A 25,199-nucleotide genomic window follows, 5' to 3' on the forward strand; every position below is an offset into this window, starting at 1 on the left:
GACCAGAGTATCAGCCAGGAAGCTGGAAGCCATGCAATGGCTGGAAGGAGCCGGTGGCAGGGAGGGCCAGAAATGACCTCCCCTGGTCGAGGAAATCCCTCCTCTGGGACTAGGGAATGTACAAAGCATGCAATCCAGCAACTGTGCAACAGACAGATTCTCGGCTACCCAACTAACCACTGAGGTTCTGCATTGAAAAGAGCTGGGAGCTGGTGTTCAGGCAGACTGGCTCAGTCCCAGCTCGTGCTGGGTCCTGGCAGCTACCTGCACTGCAGCTCTGCATTTCAAGTATTTTGGGAGTGGCAGGGCAGGCAAACTGGCTCCCATAAAACTTTTAAATGCAGAGCTGCAGCCAGATTTTGGGGGGTGGGGAGTTTCATGTAGCCAGTAGAGTTAACAGATAAGCATCTATTATCGGTTAATCATTTAAGCTGTTACGCTATTACACCCCTATCCAGAACAAGTCAGGTCCTGAGGGTAGTGGATCAGGAGGACTAATCTGTAGTTAGAAGTCATCATATAATTATTTTTATGCGAGCCTATTTTATTCCTAATGTAAAATCAGAGATCACATTAAAAATAAAAGAACCAATTACATGCTAAGAAGCTTACCAGAGATTACCCCAAGTTTAGCATGGGCTCTGGCTGGAGTAGACCTTAAAACCATAAGGGAATCTCTTGAATTGGGTGTTTTGACGTCTATCATAGCTTCAGCTCAGAACAAGCACCCAGTGTTATTGGTCTCAGTAGGGCAAATCCTTCTCTCCAACCTTTCTCTAAGGTCTTGGGACCACATGGACCAGAGATCCTGGCCATTTGCTGGATCAGGAAGGTGGCCCTGAACTAGTTTAAAGCCACATTTAACCAAAAATCCTTTCCTTATCTAGGAGCCTTTCAGGGCTGTTTCCCAGTCTAGCACTCTGAGTGCAGAAGGCGGGAACCCACAAAGATATATACCTTGCCTCTACAGGCACTGATGACAAAAACATCCCCAAGTATCACAAGTGCACAGATTGGGGTGGCGGGGGGGAGGAGTAGCTGCCACCATCAAGTGATTTTTATCCCTAAAACTGGGTGCCATCACTGAATTATCCCCAAGGGTACCCCAAAGCTCTTCTGCCACAAGAGAGTTTGAAAACAGAAAAAAAAAAACCAAACTGCAGTCTCTGGTAGCTGACCTCTCAGTCCGAAACATGCAGACCGACAGACCTCCTGTACCTTCCAGGACACAAGAACCAAAGCATCACCTTAAAAAAGTGATTACTACAAAACAAAAGATATACTTGATAAAGCATACTTTGTTGCTAGATGTTAGAGAAACTAAGGAAAACAAATTAAGACAAAATCTCTGGGAACAATGCTTCGATGGTAAATGAGGAGGGGAAAGCATAGATTCACACAGAGCAGTTCAAACCAAATCATACACAAAAATACCCTGATCATGGCTAGATTCACTTTTTCCCTTTTACTTACTCCCAATCTTTTCTTGGTTCAGTCCACTTCCATGCCCCAAATTCCTTGGAGGCATGGCAGTCCTGCCTAGGTTTAAATCATTCTGTGTGTCAACTCCTGGTTTAAGTCTCCCTCCCCCACAAAGAAAGCAAGCAAAGTATCAATATCTAATTCAAATTTCAACCCTCTATCTTGATTAGTTCTCCTGGCCAACACCTTTGCTAGCTACCTGAGTTTAACCTCTTAGTCACTGGGTGCTGATCGGCACTCCTCCTATCCATCACGGAGCCCATGGGGAATTCAGTTTGAGTTAGTATATGCATACCTCTCCATGCTGACTATTTCAAAAAGATGATAGTGGATCAAGTATATGACAGAGAAGAGAAGTCCAATGCCATACCACCACACACACTGGAGCTCAGAGGTATTAAATCAAATTCAGTAAGTTTAACTCAGCTCAGTCAAGTTGTCTGTCACATTATATACATACAAGCCAAAACAAACAGCCTCAGGTTCTAGGAGAACGACAATTTACCACTGAAAAGCTGGAACTAATTTACATTAAATGACAAGCTGCAGATTCCAGTTTCCCATTCATGGGAGAAAAAGCCATATTCAGCATCTCAGCATTTTATCCCAAAGTAATTAGTATATAAGTGCAAAACACTCACCTCTATTATTGCCTTCATAACCAAACCAGCTCCTTTTACAATTGCCATTGAAGGATGCTGCAAAAAGTTAGTTACAAATTAGCAACAGCACAAACTAACATGCATTTTTATGGTGAAACAAATGGTTCACAGAATAGGAAACAGCCTCAGCTAAGATGCAATTCTGAACCCAATTCTGGTCAAAAGATGCCAAATTTGCAGTTTGTGGCACACAGGCAGAGGGCCCTGAAATAAGAGTTTGGACCTATTCCTGTGAATAGTTCATGTTGCAGTCATGCAACTAGAACTACTGGCAGCTTTCTGGAAACTTGCAAAGATTGAAATGATTAAATGCACATGGAGATAATTCTTCTCTCGCCTAGTCCAAAATCATCATTTGCTAGAACAGCCGTACCTTCATCCACACTCAATTTTAAACACTGCTGACTAAACTCTGAGCTTCCGATGATCACATTAAACCAGTTCCCAAAGCAGCACAAACCCTCTATCACTCTTCTACCAGTGAAATGCTGGTGTGATTTTTGAATTACTTGTACAAGTACAGAGTCCTCCAGTAACAATCCAACAGTGACAGCCTCAGACTTTGAACTCTGCAACCTAGGGGTCACAATGACTGGTATGTCCTTTTAAAATCTCTAGCATGCTTTTGAAATACCACGTTCTGCTAGCACATAGATATAGCTAGAGATTGTAAAAAACAAAAAGGTCTCACCTGAAAAAGCTTAAAGAGGGTTCTCCCATTAGATGCTACCATCTCTAACAACATATCAAACTGCTGCCCTTCAGTTGTCTCACTATATGGAGCACAGAGGGCAAATGTAAGGAAGTCCAGAAGTGAACTAATAACAAGGGCACCTGTCCCATGATCCTGAAATGTAAATAAAGTATGTAAGCATTTTAAAACCAACTGTTATGGTTAAAATCTTTGCAGAGGATTTCAGAATTGTCCTTGAACTACAAAAGGAGTTCCCACCAGCAGTACCAGCATTCTACTCATTGCTAACAGATAAGCAGTATTTCATATATACAGTAAGATTAAAAACCATTGCCATTAATTTTAGTGTAGCTATTTGGTTTCCAGAGCATCCTACAAAGGATTCATTATATCATGCTTCACAGCAGCAGTGAGTCCTCTGAACAGAGTTGAAAGCCTTTAAGTTTAAAAAAAGAGCTCAAATCAGAGTGCTACAAATCAGAGGAGCTACAGTTGATTAGTCCTTTTGTAGTCCCTGCAGGAAATTGTTGTGTTGGAAAAAAATCAGTTTAAAAGGGAATGCTATGCTGCCCATGTTGGGCTGAAAATTTTTTAAAAAAGAATGAGACGCTTCTTAGGGCATTTCCGCACTGCCCTGCATTTTGGACAAAGGGGGTTTGAAAAGCACCAAAGTGCTGCCCTGTAATTACTATGTGTGGATGGCTGCATGCACAAACTTAATGTTCCAAGACATCACTAATTTAGTTCTTCTTTGGTAACCTTTAAGTTCACGCTTTCAGCGGTCAAAGAGGAGTTACCGCATAGCACTTTGGTCCACACTGCCATTCATACCCCCTTAGTCCAAACCTGCAGGGCATTGTTGACTTGCTCTTAGTTCTGTGGAGAGGGCACTTTCACCCAAATCTCCGCTGAAACAAACTGACCACAGTCAATATCAACTACAAAAATATTTTTGCATTTGAACAGTGAGTGCAAGCTTCTCTGATGGCAAAGATATACACAAACTTACTTTAAAGGACTTGCTATATTGTATGTTTATGTATAAATAAATGAGACCTGTCAAACCTTCAAACTTTAGTATTTCAGTACATTTTTATGAACTTTGCCTTGATCTAGGACTTACCACATGAGAATTAAATTTCTCTAGTAAGTTTTCCAGAAATTTCTTTGAAGAAAGAAGTGAAGCTTTGTTCAGCTGCTCTTGCCTCAAGTCATAATCATCATGCATCGGCTGTGATAAAGAAAGCATTTACAAATGCAGTCATATTTCAGCCTTCATACTAAAGATCTGCACAAGTCTTTTGATGTAGCTGAATGAAGCTACAGTCCCCTAAAATTTAATACTAACAGTAAACTCGGGACAAAGGAAAAACAAGCTAGTTATGAAAGTGAGTACTGTTTCTACTTCTGAATAACCATGACAGTTCTATTCATGTGATGGTGTGTCCCAGGTTGAAATGGTCTGTATATTGCAAGGTATGCTTGCACTATACTTGCTATACAACCATGCCCTCCATCTTCAATGCTCTGCAATTCACACATTTAATCATTTGAAAATAGGAGCTATCCTATACTATAACATAGTTGTGAGTTGAACACTTACACACATGAGAGCACAGAGCATGTCAACAGAAGCGTGGGTTACTCCATCATTGTTTCTTTTAAGAGCTTTTACCACCTTCACTCCTAGACGCTCCCTAAATCTGTCACAAGAAAAAGGTCATTTAACAGATATTTCAAGTGAACTTACCTAAAATGTGTCAAGATTTTTTTTAAAAAGCCTTAGCTATCAACAGCCTCAGATCAGCTACCACAGAAGAGGAAAAACCAACAGAAATTAAGGCTATTGCTATATGAACTATTAGCGTGTGGCAAGCTGGGGCATAACCATCTCTGTATTAGCCTGTTGCACATTAAGGACTTGTCTTCACTACTGCACTAATCTAGTACCACTGCATCGTGTCTGGTGAAGACACGTTACGTCAATGAAAGGTGAAAGATCTGGTCGACAGGACAGCATCTCCCACCGACAAAGCAGGAACTGAACTACCATCAGTTAGTGTTACTTATTTTGCCCAGGGTGTTGGGATTTCCATACCCTAGAATGATATGGATTACATCGACTTAAACCATAGCGTAAACAATGCTTAAGTGTCTGCTCCCATCTTTCTGCTGCATTTTGTAGTGCTCTTTCATCTACTTCCATGTCAAAGCAGGGTCGAATGGAGTGCAGAATCTTTAGCACGCAACAGCAGAGTCCACACAGACTGTTAGGGTATGTCTACACAGCAGAGAGAAACCCATGACTGGACCATGCCAGCTGACTGGCTTGTGCTGCAGGGCTGTTTCACTACCATGTAGACTTACAGATTCAGGCTAGAACATGAGCTCCGAGACAGTTCCACCCTGCCAAGATTCCAGAGCACAGGTTCCAGCCCAAACCCAGAAGTCCGCAGATCAGTGAGACAGACCCTGAGTCAGCTAGTACTGGTCCAGCTATAGGTGTCAAGCTGCTGTGAAGACATGCCCTTTAGAGACCAGCCAAATAGTACGGGGTAGACTTAGTTTGGAGCAAGCTGGTGTATAACTGCTCATATACACAAGCTTTTTAAAAAAGGACCTCTCCCTATGTACTCATTTTCTTTCATTATAACCAAAAGGAAGTTAATCCAAAAGCCTAAAGTCTGACATAACGGTAGTTATATTAAGGACATAACTTCTGTTTTGGGTTTAGTATGTCATCACGTCACGATTGGTGCATATAGTTTACAATAAATTAATACCCAAAAGCCAGAACTCCGTTCTTAAATTTCTTTAAGCATAAAACAATAAGGTTTAATTTGCCCAATTTATTCTATTCATTAAATGTCTTCAGTGGCCACTGAAAAGCCATATACATACCCTTAACTTTCACAATTGGGCTATGTTGTGAAAATGGAGTGAGTAAACAAGACATGCACAATTTCTGCAGAAAGTCAGTCACAATATTTCCAGATTGCATCTTAAAGATTTAAGCCAACTGTGAGTATACCAATTTGTAGTACATGTTACAACCAACAGCATTTCAAAACCTACTTCCTCCACAACATACTTTTGCTTCTAAGGAATAACTGAGCACTAAGCTCAGTTAGTCAATGCACCTTTTATTTCCTACGGAATTTGAAGCTGCATCTTGTGTGTCAAAGATTAAGCCCGGGGTAGTTTGTGTGTGTCAAGGTCCAAATTTCTTGGTGTAGGTATAGTCAAGGTCTAGACTTAATTGAAAATAAATAATGAAAAGTAACTGAGACTCAGTTTCAAGGAGACTGGTGAGCATAAGCCTTTAAAACATAGTATATAAGCTGTTAGCAAGAAACTTACCTTGGAAGCTGAGTAAAGGCAAGGAATCCAGCTTTTGAAGCAACTAGTCGTCTCACTGCTTGGAACTGGCTTTCAAGTTCTGCATTAGATGCTACCATGTCTCCCTCTTGAGACAATAATGCTGTTATGGCATTATTAATTAGTTTCTCCTTGTTTTCAGAAAACAGACCCTGATTAGGGAGGAAGAGCCATTAATACTTTCATAAAATTATTTAAAAAAAAAAAACTAAGAGAATGGGCAGAGAGTTAATTCTTACATCTTGCGTTACTGCATGCAGAACTCCACTATATGAGATGTTAGCATTGAACCTGAACACGGCATCTGCAAAATTGCCATCTGCAACGAGAAACAATACACAGTTGGAAGTTACATTTTAGAACAGCTTAAAGCTATATTGTGCTATTAAAATACCCCAATCATGTACTTTGAACTGCAGTAAAAGCTGTACTTACTGGGAGGAGCAGCTAAGAACTTGAGGTGAAGGCTCTCTACTTCCTCCTCTACAGGCATGCTCAGCAATCCCCAGCGCTGGCCTTTGTGTGTTGGGGTCATTTTCACACACACATCTCTATTGCCAGAAGCTCTCACTCCATCCAGCAAGCTAGCTAACAGGGAATCTCTGAGAACAATGAAAAATGTTTAGGCGCTTATTATCCTGTAAATCTAGACCCAGCCAAGAATTATGATTATACAAAAAGAGCTGGACAATCTGACTGAACCATAGTACATGTGCCCACAATTTCTAATGGAATTCACATAGATCAAATGTTTTCTACTCTATAAATTATGTAATGCTACCTAACAACAACAAAAGCCAATGACGTGCCATACTATAGTGCAGTGGTCACCAACCAGTAGCTCAGGATCTACTGGTAGATCTTGGAGCCTCAGACAAGTGATCTTGACTGGTTTGGCCAAGAGGCTATCAAGTACCAGCACTTCAGCTGCCCCTCCCACCACTACTGTACACCTCCTGCCCTTTGTCTTGGAGCTTCCCGCCCTCCCTGGGAGCTTCCTGCTTGCAGTACAGAATAGGGAAGGGAGAGGAGGGGCGCTGATGTCAGGGTGCCCCCTCTCCCAACCTGTATTCTATCTCCACAGAATGGGGGGACGGACAGACGGACGGACAACAGGGCTTGGGATGGAGGGAGTTTGCTGGCTGCTTTTGAGAGTGGTGCAGGGCCAGGGCAGGGCCTGCCTTAGTCCCACTGCACCACCACCCAGGAGCCACTTGAGATAAGCAGTGTCCAGCTGAAGCCAGCTCCAAACCCCTGCCCCAGTCATGAACCTGCTCCTGCACCTTCAGCCCCTGCCCTAGCCCTGAGCCCCCAGGACCCAAACTCCCTTACAGAGCCTGTACCCTTCACCCCCTCCTGCCCCAGGCTCAGCTCAGAGCCCCTCACACTCCAAATTCCTTAGCCCAAGACCAGAGCCAGTGCCCAAACCCTCTGACTCGGCCTGGTGAAAGGGAGGGAGAACAGAATGAGCAGGGGTGGTGCCTTGGAAAAGGCCCACAAAGGAGGCAGAGCAAGGGTATTTGGATTTGAGGTAGATCTTGGATTGCACTTAAATTCAACAAGTGATCTTGTGCTTAAAAAGGTCGGAAATCACAGCTATAATGGAACTACCTCCAACAATAAGAGAAATATATTAAAGTCATGTGGCATGCTAGGAAAAGCAGTACAGTATTTCAGCAAGATTAGATATTTCTGGCCTATTTTTCTTGCCTACATTACTTCCTTTTTATTTTCTGCACATAATCACCCAGTTCTATCTTAAGCACACATCCTATGGACCATTTACAGCCCACCAGAGCATTCCATAATGCCCACCAGCCTGCTTCCAGGTATATACAAAGAGCTGATTTTAGTATTTTGTGGTCATATTGCCATCATTTTAGTTTACACAAGTGTATAAATAGGTTGTTTTTATGTATGGTATAGCCTAAATACATACAAAATAAGCTGAACTGAAAAAATAAATCCGTACTGGTGACTTCAGGTCTTAGTATATAGACTCTGTTTGACTCACATAAGGTTGAGCGTGGTTTATATGGCCCTCTTGTGTAATAAGGGTGAGCACCCTACTCTACATTGTATACCACTGTCACATTTAATCCATACAGGTGTGGAGGAGACACAGAAGATTGGGAAAAGGGGAGGGAGGAAAAACCAACTCGGCCCAGATGGTAAACCGTATCACATGGATACCAGTTAACCATCCAGATTTTATATTCACTTCAATCAGTAATAAGATTTATCTTGAGCAACATATATTATTGTCTGTCTCCTGAAATCCACTTTCTTCCTAAAATTCTAGTTTAACAAACAAGTTAACTATAAAACTTTCCAAAACTTGTCAAATACCTTGACAACAAGTGGACAAAACTGTATATTTCTAACTAACTGTTCACTTTTATGGGGTAAAATAGATGTAAGAGAGCTGTTTTTCTTTTGGTATCACATGTACTGAAAGCAGAGAGATATGGAAAACCCAAGGAGCTCATAAATGTAAGTGAAAAGCAAATGAGACAGGGATGTATCACATAGTATCTGAGGTGTTATAGGCAACTTCAATGCTCAGTTACTTGCTCCTGAAAGCAGGCTTTGGATGCAGTTAGTCTCAATTTGGCTCTTGAAAGTATTATTTTTAACTTCAGAGACTACATAAATTTGTCATTCAACTGGTTTCTCCTGTAAGTAATCTTTTAAAAGTTTGATTACAATACCTCTCTGTTGAAGAATATTTCCGGATTTGTCCCTTGATAAATTCAATGGTAAAAAGTTGTGGATTTTCACAATCACATACCAGTGCAAATACCTAAAAGAAGCCATGTAGTAAGAGATCACTTCACTTATAGGAAGTATAATGCAATTCTCATGTACTTAAGGATGCAAATAGTTGAATATTCAGTGTTACTAATATCTATTCCCAATTTATGTACTCAAGCTTCACAAAAATGACAAGTGTAAACGTTCCTAGAATGTTTTATTTTAAAATTAATCAGAATGAACACAGTAAATGGTATTGAATGAACTTCAGTTTTGCATTTTAGTAGAATCAATAAGTTTGACTAAAAACAGGATTGTCACCTACCTCTCCTAAAGGTTTCAGTGTCACAATATTGTAAGTAGCAGGATCCCGCTCTACTAAGCAAGTTTCTGTAAGGGCTAATACTCTTTTCACAGGTTCCTTAAAGAAAGAATAAGTTAGAAAAGGGACCTCTTTTTAGCCACCTAATAAATCAAACCAATACAATGTAGTTTAGGTTTGTAGACCTTACCAGATGTCTAGGTGTTATTTTTTGAACAATAAACTCTGCTAAAGAGGTGATAGATTCATCATTGCTGTATTTCCCAAAGCGAAGACTCAAGCATTGCTCAAATTCTAAAGGTTCTTTCCTTATTCTGAGGGAGATGCCTATATAATTTCCAGCATGTTCTATTGCACTTCTGATAATTTCTTCCCTTTGCTCAGATGCAAATACATGCTGAAATTAAGAAAAAAAAGGAGAGATTAAGTTCAATAAAAAGAAACTGAACATCAGGTCTAATCAGCTCACAGCCTTAAATTGTCTTAAGTTATATAAAAATTGACTTCTTTATACTGCACAGCAGTCTGATTTTACCCTTTATTAGTGAATGTTAACTCCTCCCTCCCCAACACACAACAGATGACATTGACAAGAATTAACTTTTTCCCGTAGCAGTTTGTAACTTTACTAGTTAAAGTGGTTATACAAATATCTTAATGTTACTAAAATTAGAAACAAAGTATACAGACGTTAACACAAACAGACCATTCGGTAGCCTGCAGTATTGTTCGCAGCAAGTGGCTCAGGATTTTCATCTGAACTTTGCAGGACTGTTCCTCCCTCATCCATTTTACCTTGTTCCACTCAAGTCTATACCCAGAAGTTTATAAACAGCCTCTCCCCTGTTAGTACTCAAGGGGACTGCAAGAGAATTCTATGTTAAATGTTTTATTGGACCAGCTTCTGTTGGTCAAAGAAGCTTTCAAGCTCTGTGGAAATCAAAAGCTTGCCTCTTTTCACCAACAGTTGGTCTTGGGTAGCTCTTGTAGCCATGCTGTTCCCAGGATATAACATTACTAATATTAAATGGTATATAATTGGCCCTGAACTTCTCAAACTACCTAATAACCTAGAAGCCATTTACTATCTGTCATGGCAATGATCTGAACTTACAGGCAGTAGAATGTGAGATTCACGTGTCTTATTCTCTTTGTTTACTTCTCCTAACTTTATATGCCCAAAATATTGTTATAATACTCACCAATCTACTAAATCCTCCATAAAGTATAGCAAAACCTCCCTGATAGTCAGAGAGATCAGCAAAGCCTTCAATATTTCTGTAGTCATAAGAACACAGGACTTTATTAGTTGCAGGATTAATTTGATCAAACCCTCCAGGAGTAACTTCAAGAATCACAGGCTTTCTAGTATCACTCCAGTGATGCTTATAACAGTTGTATCTCTATGAAAGAAGAAACTGCTGTTAAAGTCTAGACAAAAAGATTTCTTCACCTTCTGAGAACTACACTGTAGCTACAGCCCTGCTTGACTTAGGTCCCCAGAGTTATCCTGAAGTATCCCACATGTCTATGGAACAACTTCCTTAGTCCTCTCTATTGTAGCAACCTGTAATTCACTCTGAGAACTGGAGTTACTCCCGTCGGTGAACAGGGGCAGTGAGGTCACCAATATATTTCAATCACTAGAATCTCAGCTTCTATAATAGTGTTATCGAGTACTCATTCAGTGAAATATAACTTCAAAAAACTCAAATTGTATAGCCCCAGAATGGTAATAGGCTTCGATACTCAAAGGATATAAAGGAGCAAAGCTAGAAGACCCATTTAGATGCATTCAAGGATGTGAAACCAAGTATCAAGTCATGGGTGTTAAATGCATAAATCTTATAAGATGACAGATATACAGGCCAAGTCTTTACAGCATTAACTTTCTGGCTCAGAGGGTGTGTAACACCCTCCACCCCAACAAGCACAAGAACAGCAAGGTGCAGCACTGTAAAGCACCAGTGAGAAACAGGCTATAGCACCAGGAGTGACACTCCCAGTGCTGTTAACTACTCCTTTTGCAGAGGTGGTATACGTAGAGTGCTGGGAGAGCTCTCTCCCTGCTCTTGTGCCACAAATGTGACCATGGCTGCGCTTTAAACTTTTAAGTGTAGACAAAGCCTTAGTAGTTAGTTTCCAATAAGCTCTTTTATGCTTTTTCCAGAAGACTGTTTGACAAGATGCACTCAGAAGTTTTTCCCTATTCCCACTATACGCCAAGAATTCTCACTCAGGCTTCACAGATGCAGAAAATGAAGTGCTACTACTATTCACTTTCACATGAAAGTCATTGCTCAACAGTGGTTTTTGGTAATTTTAATAATATTCAATCTCCTTCTTAAATTGATTAGAATTAGATGAAATAAAAGTGATTTTCAAATAAATGGGAGAAAATATGCTTTCATTGTCTACTACATGTTACACCTCTTAAGTATAACTTGCTAGCAACCCTTAAAGTTACAGGGAAGCATATTTTCTCCCATTTGTTTGTGCAGTTACAAGTACACATTACCATGTGGCTCAGTATGAAGTGTTCTCCTATACTGTTAACTTTACAACATTAAAAACCGAAACAAAAAAATTGTAAAGCCATAGAATTGGTAGGGGAACAGATTTAGGTATAGTAGGTAGCCATAACCATTTAAAAATATAAGGGACATGGTCAATTAGAAATTCAGGACTGTTTATACAGTATTTGTAAATATGAAATGACTGGATTAGTAGTCCAATACAGACAGGTCAGATACTTGCCCTTCCTGTGATTTTTCCTTCTGAAAAATCTGTTCTGAATCTCTAAAAAATGAGAATAAAAGCAAGTTACTGTGACTTCAGTGAGAAAACAGTTCATTGTTCTAATTATTCCCATAGTGACTCAGACTTGAATCCTTCTGGGATCATCTAAACCAGGGGCCTCAAACTCATGGCCTGCATGAGCAATTATTTTCACTGTGGACAGCACTCTGGCCTAGGAGCCAGCCAGGGAAGGCTGTCTTTTCCCATCCCTCAAATCCTGCCTCTTCCCACCCCATCCTCCCCCCGTTTCCACTTCCATGGCACCACGTTCCTTGAGGGATGTGCAATCCCGGAGATCACAATGGGTCAGGACCAGTGATGGTCCCCAGTCTAACACTTGGCAAAGATTAAAAATGATGTATTTTAAAAGTGCCCCATTGGTTTTATATAATCATAAATTCACTGGTAGTGAATACGGTGATACACAAACAGACTCATGAGCTGTAAATTTTACTGAGTTACTAACCAATTTAGTTAACATGCACTAGGTTAACTCATTTACTGTGAGAATACAAGATATATAATCATAGTACTGTAATAAATGAAACAGAATTTACGCTACTGCGGCTTCTGGCAACGATGAGTGCTAGTTTGGCTTCTAAACCACTGGATTTCAGTATCACTGTCTTAAGCGTCAGTAAATTTGAGTCTTATATACAAAGTTATTTCAGTGAACATCATAGGCCAGGTATACTACCTATTTTAATGTATAAGCACAATAGTTTTACTTATCACAAAATATGCAATGATCATTTTTATTACATCTAACAGTGTGACAATACAGTAATGAATGTTAACTAATTATTTGGCTCTAACTAATTTCTTACCAGTGCTTCTGTAAGGAGTTCTGTTCTATGCTCTGTAGAAAACTTAAGAGTTTCAGACTTCTTTCCACTTCCCTTACGAAAAGTAAGGCTGAATTCTGTTCCTTGACCCTTTCCCACAGGACTGATGCTACAAATATCTCCATAAGGCCACTAAGGTGAACAAATTAAGGTAATTTAATAAGCTTCTATTAACTTGAGAAAGACTCTTTTTCCATCCAAATTTGGTGAGATAAATATTTAAGGGTTTATATGTATGTTAGATCTCTTTACAAGAAGTCTTATTTTTTTGAATAATTAAAGTTATAACGACATGCACTCAAGTTTGAGTTAATCAAGGTATATAGTAGCTAAATACAAGCAGCATACACATCTGTTTTATGGGTAAGTAATAAAATTTGATGAGAAAGCTCAGTGCAATGCATTCACACACTGCTAAAAGTGGTAGTTAGGAATTCAAAAGCTAAAAAAACCCTAGCATTATGGACTAATGAGAAAGCATGATGATCCAAGCAAAGAGTACAAGAGTAGAGCAAAGTAGGGTAAAATCAGTGACCCTGTAGATCTCTGCTCTCTAGCGATTCCCTTCAGGGACACTGGAGCTGTCAAGCAGTCCTGAGATAGGACACAAAAAGGGAAGCTGAAAATGTGTTCTGTTACACAACAGAACTAAAATAGTTTAGCAAAACGAAGAAGGCTATACAAGCTTCAAAAGCTACCATGTCAGTTAAACTATTAGCTATTGCATCAGATAATTTCTCTTTTTTAGAAAAAGAAGTGATTGAGCAAGTCACCCTAGTACCTAATCATGAAATTAAGGTAACTGACATCCCTTTAGACTAAGTTTGGTGTTTATCAAGAGAATCACAGCTGAACACACAAAACTGGAGGGGGAAGGAAGGGAGGAGAAAGGTCACAGGAGTATTAGCATTAAGATACTCAGATTGCATTAGGGTATCCAAGAAGGCTATATCACCACATTTATCATTACCTGATTTGTAACTTCTAGTGTGTTTGGATTGTATGTAGTGATGGCATGGGTTCCAACTGAAAAGACTCTCTTATACCTAAGAGAAAACAAATTTAATTTAAAACCATTGTTGCTAAATCTCACGAAAAAAGTAAATGTCAGATATTGTACTATAAACATACTATCATCTATTAAGAGAAAGCCAACATATAACCAAAGTCACTAACCATCACAATGAGCAGGGCTTGACAAACCGCTGAATCTACTTGCCCGTGGTGAGAAGATTTCAGCCGGTTGTTCCATGCGCCCCATTCACCGGCGCTTCGCACATGCGCAGTGCTGGTCTGGCGCACGTGCAGTGAGGGGCTGGCAAGTGGCTCTCCCCGGGGTTTGTCAAGCCCTGACAATGAGAATGGCTAGACTTATATAATTATTTCTCAAAATAAAAGTATGGTTTGCTAGAGTACCATTTTATTCCTTAGGCTATGTCTAGACTGCAGGAGCCTTTCTGAGATACCAAAAGCTCTACCGTGCCCAAGGAACATGTCTGCTTCAAAACAGTTTCCAAAACAGTCGATGTGTTCTTTTGGCATCCCCGTATTCCTCTTGGTGAGGGAATAAGGGATGATCCAAAAAAGGAGTTTTTTCCAAAATGACCCCACGTAGATGGAAAAAAGTGAAAAGAAATGCAAATTGCGGTTTGCGTATCTTTTTCAGACTTTTCTTTGCAGTGTAGACAGACTTATTCTGTGCCTTTTCCAGTGTGGCTGACGAAGAAAAGAGAAAGGAAAGGTTTAAGAATACTTCAATTGTTATAGCATTCTCTCCCTCCCTGCTAAGCACAGGAAGTTCTAAGCCCAAGAAATTTAAAATGTTAGGACTAGGAAACTGTGTAAACACTAAGTTTTTGTGGTTACACGTACTGCAGAACCTACAACGAAGCCTCCCTGGGAGCAGGGCTGCCAGCCCCTGCTGACTCTGCAGCTAACTCCCTGGTAGTGGGCCAGCAGCCCGAGGAGCCATTGCATGTAAGGAGAGTGGAGGGGGGGAAAATGGTGCACCTGGGTCCAGCCCATCATGGACAGGGGCTGCTTCGGCCAGAGCAGCCCTGCCTCCAGTGGCCCCCCAGGGCTGGAGTAACCCTCCTGTCCAGGGTCGGCAGGGATCTCTCCTACTGGTTAACTGTAACTAGTAAACCTCACCCTTAATAGGTGAGGCTTATCGGTTAAAGGGTTACACTTTCACATCCCCAATTAGAATAAATATTCAGAAGTACAACATACCACTGGAAAATTTGCAATGGATTTTTTTTTTTACTAACATGACTATACAAAGAAGAGGGGGAGGAGGGAGAGAAGAGGGAGCAAACTGGTTTACAAATTCAGAACACTAAGTGGAGGCAATTCTGCATGGAGAACACAGCTTCCAAATAAAAACTACTGAACACTTTTCTCCAAGGAACTACACTGACCAAATTAAACTGAAGAGTGTATGAAAGTGGCACCTGAAGTTGGGTTTGTTTGCAACAAGCACTTAAGCTTAAATAAAGGTTTGTACAGATGCTATATATGGTAGACTGCCGATAATCCGGCACCTCTGGGACCCAGGTGGTGCCGGCATTTCTGATAATCCGGACTATCAGGAGGTACTCTGGCAGGGGTGGGTCTCGGAGGGGAACAGCGCTACAAGGAGGGAGACGGGGGAGGGGGTGTGCTAAACCCTCCCACCTGCTGCAGGGAGGCAAAGCCTGCAAGTGGCAGAACAGGAGAGGGAGAGAGAGGCAGGCAGCTGTTTCAAGAAGTTCTAATCAATTGCACTGCCCCGGCCACAGGCTCGCAATCTACCTTTCCTCTCTACTGCCTGGAGGAGGGAGGGGGAGGGGGGCGGTGGGAACGGGTAGATCCACAGGTGACACAAGAATGCGCAATGTAGACATAGCCCAAAAGTATTAGTGATTAACTACTTTTTACATATAGACTTCACACAGATATTCCCATTCCTCAGCATGTTTCAGCTATTGAGAGTCTGCTACCGAATGTGGCTACACGTGAGGCACTCTACCGTACCTCATGACTGACATTAGTAATGGATAAGGTAGACATAGGGGATTTCTCATCTTCAGAAGAGATATTAAAGAAAGTTCTCTTGATCATGGTGGAACGGTCAAGAGGGAAGATTGCATTTGCAGTTCAAAAGCAAGGCGGCAGATACATTTTTCAGTGAGTGATAAGTGAACTGGAGGGAGAGTCTCATTACAGTGAAGTTGTTTTATACTTCACACAAATTCTGTGTGATGCAAGGATATTTAGTGTCATGTCCAAGGTAATGTTAAAGACTAATCGACTGATAAAAAATACTTACTGGACAGTCCAGTCGACTAGTCAATTCCCCTCCCCTTGCTGCCTCTGACTCAGGGCTCCATGCAGTGCTGCCCCTTTAAGGGGTCAGCTCCTTGCAGCGCTGCTGCTTTGAAACGCCAAAGTGGCATTCAAAGGAGCAGCACTGAACAGCTGATCTGCCCGGCTCAGCTGCACAGTGCTGCCCCTTTGAACAGCAGCACTGTGTGGAGCCCAGGATCAGCTGGGGAATGCCCAGCTGATCCCAGATTCTGGGGAAATGCCACGCATGGAACCTAGGTGACCCGCCAGGCCCCCACTGACCCTGGGCTCCATGAAGGCGCTTCCGCTTTGGAATGCACAAGAGGCCCTGCCGGGGACTCTTGTATATTTCAAAGCTGGTATACCTGCACGCAGCCCCGAGTCAGCAGGACTCACCGTGGGCCCTAGGCTGCATGCCGAGTTCCGCATTCCTCCTTTAAAATGTATAAGAGCCCCACCAGGGTCTCTTGTACATTTCAAAGGAGGATTGCGATAGTGCTTATCGACTAGTCAATGGAAATTCCATCAACTACTCAAACTGATATTTAACATCCTTAGGCCAGGGGCCCAGTGCCTGGAATAGAGAGGCTTCTGGTGGATGGAAAGTTAAATGACTAAGTGAAACTGTCTGTAGCAAGGGCCTTCAATTAATATTTTACACACAAATCAGTTTAAGAAGACTAAAGGTGAAACGTCAGTTGTGTAAGCAGTGTCTGGCAGCACTCAGTTTTATTACTTGAAAGTAGACATGTTCAAATGAGTTTATTTAGGTAAATGCATAACCGCTGAATTTTTCCAGCTGTTATAGGTTTACACAGAGTAAGACTGCTCCTCAGGAGCTGCTCCACACATGAAGCCAGCTTGTCAGTTGTCTCCCCACACCTACCAGCCCCCGTGGAGCTACCTGCCTCCCCCTACCTACACTGATGCTTCTGATACAGAGTAGGGATGTTAATATGAGGTTAGTTTACTTATTAGTGGATAGGGAAAGGCAGCCCAGTTCAGTCCTGGCTCATGCCAGGTTTGGGACCAAACTCCACTGCATCTCTGCAATTTAAAAGGCAGTAGGATCTGGGGAAGAGGTTGCCCCCCAGCTCCGACTGCCTTTTAAATTGCAGAGCCACAGTGGGGTTTGGTCCTACATCCGGCACGAGCCAGGACTGCGTGCCCGGCCACTGCAGCCCCTTTCTGCTCTGTCAGCCACTCCATCCTCGAAGCAGCCCCTGTACACAGCAGTCTGACAGAGGCAGCAGCGTGAGAAAAGGGGGGTGGGCGGCACCGTGGAGATGGTGCTGAGAGGGAACCAGCTTTTAAGCCGGCTCCCCACAGTCCTGGCTCCTGCTTCTCCCTGCCTTGTTGCCTCCAATACTAAGGCAGCAGGGTAGGAATGAGAGTAGTTGACTTGACTAACCAATAAGCCTAGGTTTGCGTACTAGTGCCTACTCACTCACATCCCTATACAGAGGCAGCAACATGAGGCAGTGGAGAGGTGGCTCCCCAGGAGCTTGTATGTGTGGGGAGCTGGCTTTTAGCTCCCCATATGTACCAGCTCCTGCCTGCTGCTTCTTATACAGAGGCAGCAGTGCCAGGGGTGAAGGTGGGAAGCCTGCGTGCAACTGTAAAGCTAACCAATGAGCCCAGACAGTCAACCATATACATGTTTACACTTTCATATTTTTCAAGCAGGATATTCCTCAGTTCATTACAACTATCTTCTCCTTCTAGGGTTGGTTGTTTCTGAAATTAGACAGCTACCGTTATTCAAGGTGTCGTTTCAACAATGCCTAAATGTTCAGTCACGTTAGCGAGTATATTCTCCCCCCCGGAGTCTAAATGCTTTAACGTGTTACTGTTCTACACTTCTATACAGTGGTTGTCAGCAGGGAACAGTCTCAGTTTTTCCAACTGAGAGAGGAGTTGGATTTTTTTCCTCTAGGGTGAAGGGAAAGAGAAATTCCGAAATGTGCTGACGCAGTCAAATTTAGAACTTGCATATCTTGACGATATTTTTGGAATCTTGAACAAACTGAATCTTCAGCTGCAAGGAAAAGGTGCAAATCTGTTCTCACCAAAGCATCATCAAGGCTTTTCTTGACAAATTGGAACTCTGGATCGTAAGAGTGAAAGGCAATAATTTGGTTCAATTTCCATATGTGGATGCCATGCTCGGGGAAAAGGAAGCCATTTGGATGCAAATTCTCGATCATATTTGGAAACAAATTCCAACGATACTTTCCCGAGGTGGACAGGACAAGGGATGGATCATCTTTCACCAGGAAGATGTTAACAGATGTTAATAGTGTTCCAGAGGTTCTGCAGGAGAATTCTTGAGCCACAAAATCATTTTTTCAGATCCAAGACGTGTACCAGCAGTCTACCATAGAGAAATTTTGGGCCAGCATGACTGGGAGTTACCCAAATCTGTCAGCACACGCAGTCAGATTTCTTTTGCAGTTTGCATCAACTTATGTGAGAGACTGGATTTTCATGTTTGTTGCACGTTAAGTTCAAACAGAGGAATCAGCTTGCAGTGGTAAGCAATATTCGTTGTGCATTATCAAGTACCCCTCCAAACATTGAAAAGCTTGTCAGTGAGAAGGGAATCCAAAAATCTGTTAGTAAGAAATAAATTTCAAACCAAAATGTTCATTGTCTGCTCTTTTTTTTTTTTAAATCAGGTTTCAAGAAGGAGGTGGTCCATGAAAATTTGATTGGCTTGGTGGTCCGTGGACGGAAATGAGTTGAGAACCACTGTCCTAACCAATCATGTGCCCACCAAGCCCCAGCTTCTCCCACTGTCCTCTTAAATATGCCCTGCCCCTCTGCTCTCTGGCTCCTGCATTCTCTTTCACTCAGCCCAAATTCTTTACTCACCTGCATGCAAGTCAAAAGGTATCAACAACTGAAAGCAAAGTATAATGGGAAATGATAGGCAGCTTTAGATAGTTAAGTGGCATGACCTTCAAAAGCATTAAGCACCTGCAGTTCTCATCTGTGTCATGTCACTTCACACAAGGTCTCGGAAAAAAAAAAATCAATGAGAACTATAGATGTTCAGCACCTTTTTTCAAAGGTTAGGCCAAAACATTTAATATTTTTGTTCACACAAGACATTGCAGCAATCTAGTACTTTAATAGATGCGATTTCAAAATTAGATATATCCATGTGAAAACTGAACCATCTACATGGTTAACCAATGAGCCTTGTCTCATCCGTTTAAACTTCACGGTTACATGCAGCTCCTCCCCCCCATTGCTGCCTCTGATACAGAAGCAGCAGCACATGAGAGAGAAACAACAGGACCCTGGTGTGTGCAGGAAGCTGGCTTAAAAGCCTGCCCACCCCATGTAAACATGTATGCTGAAATTTTCAGCAGTCACAAGTTTAAACACATTTTAACATCCCTAATATCCATCTGCCCATTTAATTGTATAGATGTGTTTTAATGGTGTATTTAATTAAGCTCAGCATTAACTGTTTTTGTTCTTATTACCCTGAGACAACATGTGCCCTTTTAAATGATGCCCAAGTAATTTCAGGATTTTAATTGAGTTTACCTCTTAGCAATAATAATGGATTTCAGAGATAAGCCACCACCATAAAGAGGCATAAGGCAGAGCCTAGTCATTTCGTCAAGACAGTAATAATGTGGCCCTGAGCAGGCTAGAGTGGAACTGCCAGGCTTTAGAGTTTTATTCTTAGACAGAACGCTATCAGATAGAGAAGTTTTATTTCAATATTTCTTGTCCATCAGTACTTCCAAACTTATGATACTGCTTCAGTCAGTGGTGGATCACTTTCGTCTCAGTGCTTGTAGACTTTGCTGAGCAATGAGCTGACCCTAATCCTGAATTCTCAAGGATCCTGAATTCACTGAGCATCTGTCTATAGGCTAGCCCCACATCTATCTAAGAATTCAGAAAGCAACAGCATGAAAGTAATGCTAACCCATAGTTCTACAATGAATGCTACCATGGTGTAAGAGTTGAGTGCTGGAACAATTCAACAGTCCCCAGACAAACATGAAACAGGCCTGTACACAGGATTTTTTTTGGGGGTGGGGGGGGAGAAATGCTTTTTTTTTGTAAATGTGGACCACAAGGGTGTGAATGCACCCCCCATGTTCCTCCAAGTAAGCTGAGAAATCAGCCCCAGCCTTCCCTCAGCCAGCCAGACCATGCCGCTCCTGACTTCCCAGGGCCTGCCAGAGCATACTTACTTGGGAGATCATTGGGGGGGGGGGGGGGAGCGGGGGAAGGTTGTTTTGCACCCTTCACACAGGCCTGTGAAAGAACTTCTATCCTACTATAAACTGTGCAGGACAATTTGCCACTAGTATGAATGCTGTTCAGCAGAGCAGAGATTTGTTCCTAGTCTGCTAAGTTCAGGTAGAGCAGAATTTCAGGAATTTTTATACTCTAAACAAACTGGATTGAAAAATATGCCACCAATATTTCCAATGTCAGGATTCATGAAGGGAGGCAACTTAACTACATTTTCTACTTCACAGTACTTCTATGATTGAAGTTGAAAGCATATCACCACCACTGTGGGAAGGAAACCAAGATTTGAGTTTTATTTTTGTGTAGGCCTCCAAATTGAAGTTTAGCATGCACTGAGATAGATGGGAAATAAATAAAAGCTATTTTCATATTTTTTTTACAACTGATGCTTCTAGAACATACAATTATGTCTCCTGAGTTCATGTTTGGGTTGAAACAAGCACTTGCCAGAGGCTTACTTTCCCTCTCCTTCATGTCACCACTGAAGTGACACTTCTGGATGCCACAGTTTCTCAGATAGCCACTATGTTCAAAACAAGTGACAGGTTGGCATGTGGTCATATGGCATTTTTATAATAAGTTTAAGAAGCTTTAGCTCGTGTATTGTTTGTTTGTTTTAAGTTACAATGTCAGTAAGCGCTTTCTTTCAAAGTCCTTCTGTAGCACTGGTACTAAGCAGCATTCTTAAGTGGATGATTTGCTTTTAAAAATAGATAAGGCAACTTATATGCCAAGCACTGAATCAAGTAGACTTAGGTTTTATTTTCAAACCAGAATCAGTAAATAAAGTTAATGACTATTGTGCTTTGAATTGTGACTTGTTTACAAAACCTCAAATACATTACATTTTGCCTCAATATCCACACATTCACACGGTTACAGCATACAAAAATTATATATGGAAAAATTGTCATGTCTGAACCTAGCTCATATGAATGCTAAGCCACATATCCTTCAGGGCTATTCAACACGCGGCCCCTGGACTTTTGTGAAGCCAAAACAAACAAAGGAGTGGTCAACAATAGTCTTCAGTTGATACACGTTTTAGTAGTTAAATCCCTAGACTGTCATTGCTCATTAAAAGTGCTGCCATGGGGGTCGAAATCAGGTAAATATTGCATTTTATTAGTATCAGCAGAACAGACTTACATGGGGCCTGCATGTTGTGTAGTCTTGCCTTAATCTTTGTATTCATGCCCGTCTGTGTGAAAGAAGCTATTTGCATATATAGTAAAACTCCATTAGTCTGGCATCCAATGCTCCGGCACTCCTGATGGTCCGGCACCATCAGGAACCCAGAAGTGCTGGGGCAGCCGGACAGGCTTCCCCCATTCAGCCACTGCTGAAACTGACCAGCAACTGAATCAGGGAAGCCATGAGCAGAGCAGCAGGGGTGCTGCCGGGTTGGTCCCTTAGTAGTGCTGCCCCTCGGGGCTGTGGGACCAACCCGGCAGCACCCCAGGTGCTCTTGGGGACACCTGAGGCAGAGCAACTGGAGTGCTGCCGGGTTGGTCCCACAGTGCCGAGGGATGGCGCAACGGGACCAAACGGGCAGGACCCCAGCTGCTCTGCCCCAGGCGTCCCTAAGAGCAGCTGAGGTGCTGCCGGGTTGGTCCCGTAGCGCCACCTCTCGGTGCTGCGGGACCAACCCAGCAGCACCCCAGCTGCTCTGCTGCAGGCATCCCCGATTCAGCTGCTGCTGCTGAAACTGACCAGCAGCGGCTGAATCAGGGACGCCTGGGGCAGAGCCGGACTGTCTGGGGTGGCATCCCCTCCCACTCCACTTCAGACCCCTCATAGCCCCCCCTTCCGTTAGTCCAGCATAGCTGATAATCCAGAACCCCCTGGGTCCTAAAGGTGCCATATTACCGGAAGTTTACTGTATATGCAACTACACAAACTGCGGACCTCGGCATGTGCTGAGAGTATCTTTGCGGCCCCTGGGACTTCCAAAGTTGAGTAGCCCTGTTCTAAAGCCTTGTCTACAGTAGGGAATTTTACAAAGATCTGCCACTATTGCCAACAATACGTTAGTTGCACCAGTGCCTGAAACACTAATATGTTCTTCAGCTCCGGCAACAGTTTCTAAAACAAACTTACTCCAAGTATATTTAACTTATGGTATGGAAGTTAAATTTTGGAGCAACATGCAAAGGTGAGAGCCTACGACCAGTTCAGAACCACTGTTCTATCTGAAATACTAGAAGGTTTCTTTTACATTATCTAGTGAAAGATTTAAGATGGTCTATAATACATCAGAGCAGGTGTTCTCAAAATAATCTCTGTAAGTAGTTTAGCAGTTAACCCATAATACAATCCATGAACAAGTGGACTAATGAGCTTGTCCATTAAAGGGGAAATAAAATATTACTCCAATGTAAAAGCAGTTTCTAAACAGTCAAGTACTGGTAGAGATATAATTTAAAATACTTGGACTAAACACTTTTTTAATCTCACTAATGTAACAGAAACCAAGACAATCAGATTGCAGAGCCCAGATGCATTCTTCTGAAAACTGGAGAAGTCTACAGCAGAGAGATGAGAATTAGAAAGGAAGTGGATGAAGGCAGGCTGAGCATCTGGTTAAGTAGCAATGATTCTGGCTTCTGAAGAGGCAGTCACAACAGACTTTACAGCCTTCATCTCCACATTTTTGAATACTGAGTATACAATTAGAGATCAGAAACAGCATGAGATCGCTATATTGACTAGACATGACAGTATTTTGTATGGACATGAGACAAAGTAATTGATTTAAAGCTACTTACTTTCCCCTCCATGAATGTTTTGTTGTGTAGAAACAAGCAAGATCTTTATTTTCCCTAATTATATTCATTTTGTGCCCAGACCTGAAACAAGATAGATCTTGTATTAGTACTTAAGATCTTAAGACCAAATACAACCACCAATGACCAATATGCTCAAAAATACATATTTCTATCTTACACGCAGGTCTGTTCGCAATGTAAGACCTCCTGAGATACCCAGCCACCGTTCATGTTTAGCTATCGGAAGGAATATGGTTTTCAGCTATGTTTTAGGGAGGAGGAGAAATGATTAAGTATTCTTCCCTATTACCAGCATGCAATGATCTAGGAGCAGATAATACTGCATTACTTCTACCTGTTTAAAACACACTAATATTACTGTCTGCACACCTATAGTGCACACAAAACACCCACTTTAAAAAACTGAAAAACAAAATTAGTGATATTGCAATATTAGTGATATTCAGAGTACACAAAATCAAATATGTTAAGTCAAGATAGGTTTTCTTGCCTGGCTAAAGTCATTTTACTCCTGTTACCTCTATAAAATATACCAATGAGAGTAATTAGCTCCTGCTACTCAGCGCAATTTAACCAAGACCCAGCTGCAAAAATAGTGATAAGAGCAGTGAAGGGGAGGAAACAGTTTTATTTTCCAATTCCAGGATGAGTCTGGATCAAAGATCATAACATTGACTTATTAGCTGAGCATATTTGATGGGAGAACTGAGGGGGAGCCCCAAGAGCAGAAAAATCTAATGGTCATGAACATTATCTTATGTAGTATTTAGTTACATTATAGTACTTAAAATCAAATGTTCTAAATACTCAATATAGATAACTTTGGGTTTTCTATACCACCCATCATAGTAGCTAAATGACAAGACACTAAGGCCAAGACTGCCCTGGCACTTTACAGTCCTGTAATTTTCTGGCTCAGGAGTGTGAAAAAAACCCACACCCACACTTTCCGTTTAAAGTGCTGATGCAGCTGTGCTTTTAGCTTTGTCTACTTTTAACTGTTTAAGTCTTCACTGCTGAGAGGTGTACATTTTACCTGGGATAACTAACATCCCTCAACTACTCCAAGATAATAAATACAGTGAAGACAAAGGTAGAGTTTAGTTTTACTGAAAGAAACTAGGTGAAATCAGCACATTTCCCCCAAGACAGCTAAAAAAAAAGTTTAATATCCAGAAAAATCTCTTTTCTGTGAAAGTTGTTACTGCAGGGATACAATACAAATGGAAGGACAGGCAGTCTTGAATTAAATGAGTTATTTATGCATAAGTGTGGTCCACACTGGAAAAGTTTCAGATGCCTGAATGGAAAAAAGGCATATCATTTACTAGCTACATAGAATCAAACTCAATGATGAATTTGGGACACAGTCCTTAAAGAGAAAGCACTTACATGACTCAGAAGCCTGATTGCCATTTTGATAAGTGACTTCACAACTTAATGTATTATTAAAAAACAATGACAATATAGGTCACTTCTGAAAAACAAAAATTTACAGAGCCACAAAAAAGTAAAGGTAATGCGTGATGTGAGGTGCTGAACTGAAGTACCACTACAATGAATTCTGCTTTGCCGGAGGTTTTTAATGCCTGCATACCAAGTGGTAAGTACTGAAGATCTGTCAACTCCTTGCAATTTAGGGCCACTTTTCAGAGAAATAAGTATTTTCTATTCTATCCATTTGGATATCATCAAGATGCCAGTCTTTACGTTTTCTTCTCCATACCTTCATATTTTTCTTGTTATCATTCAGTGTTATTGATCATTATATGCACTATAGGGCAAGAGCAAGACAGGGAAAAGTCTTATTCCCAATAGCCTATATACATACCTATGAACATATAGCTACAAATGTGATGTTAT

The 25,199-nt window shown here is 41.5% G+C and overlaps 1 protein-coding gene across 2 annotated transcripts in view; it reads right to left on the reverse strand.

Annotated features, from left to right (window-relative positions):
* DNAJC13 (DnaJ heat shock protein family (Hsp40) member C13) overlaps window positions 1-25,199 on the reverse strand; it is an 87,204-nt gene that overhangs the window by 56,677 nt on the left and 5,328 nt on the right. For both annotated transcript variants that reach the window (XM_075921899.2, XM_075921900.2), the window contains exons 2-16: window positions 23,316-23,396; window positions 13,907-13,982; window positions 12,919-13,068; window positions 12,050-12,091; window positions 10,495-10,695; window positions 9,483-9,689; window positions 9,296-9,391; window positions 8,928-9,019; window positions 6,652-6,818; window positions 6,456-6,535; window positions 6,199-6,368; window positions 4,442-4,541; window positions 3,962-4,069; window positions 2,836-2,991; window positions 2,124-2,180 (exon numbers count right to left, since the gene is read on the reverse strand). In XM_075921899.2, the coding sequence (XP_075778014.2) occupies window positions 2,124-2,180; window positions 2,836-2,991; window positions 3,962-4,069; window positions 4,442-4,541; window positions 6,199-6,368; window positions 6,456-6,535; window positions 6,652-6,818; window positions 8,928-9,019; window positions 9,296-9,391; window positions 9,483-9,689; window positions 10,495-10,695; window positions 12,050-12,091; window positions 12,919-13,068; window positions 13,907-13,982; window positions 23,316-23,383 (1,770 nt within the window). In that variant the 5' untranslated portion in view covers window positions 23,384-23,396. The remainder of the gene's footprint in view (window positions 1-2,123; window positions 2,181-2,835; window positions 2,992-3,961; window positions 4,070-4,441; window positions 4,542-6,198; window positions 6,369-6,455; window positions 6,536-6,651; window positions 6,819-8,927; window positions 9,020-9,295; window positions 9,392-9,482; window positions 9,690-10,494; window positions 10,696-12,049; window positions 12,092-12,918; window positions 13,069-13,906; window positions 13,983-23,315; window positions 23,397-25,199) is intronic.

This window comes from Pelodiscus sinensis, chromosome 2, assembly GCF_052426305.1.
Source record: "Pelodiscus sinensis isolate ZL-2025 chromosome 2, ASM5242630v1, whole genome shotgun sequence".
Classification (NCBI taxonomy): Eukaryota; Metazoa; Chordata; order Testudines; family Trionychidae; genus Pelodiscus; species Pelodiscus sinensis.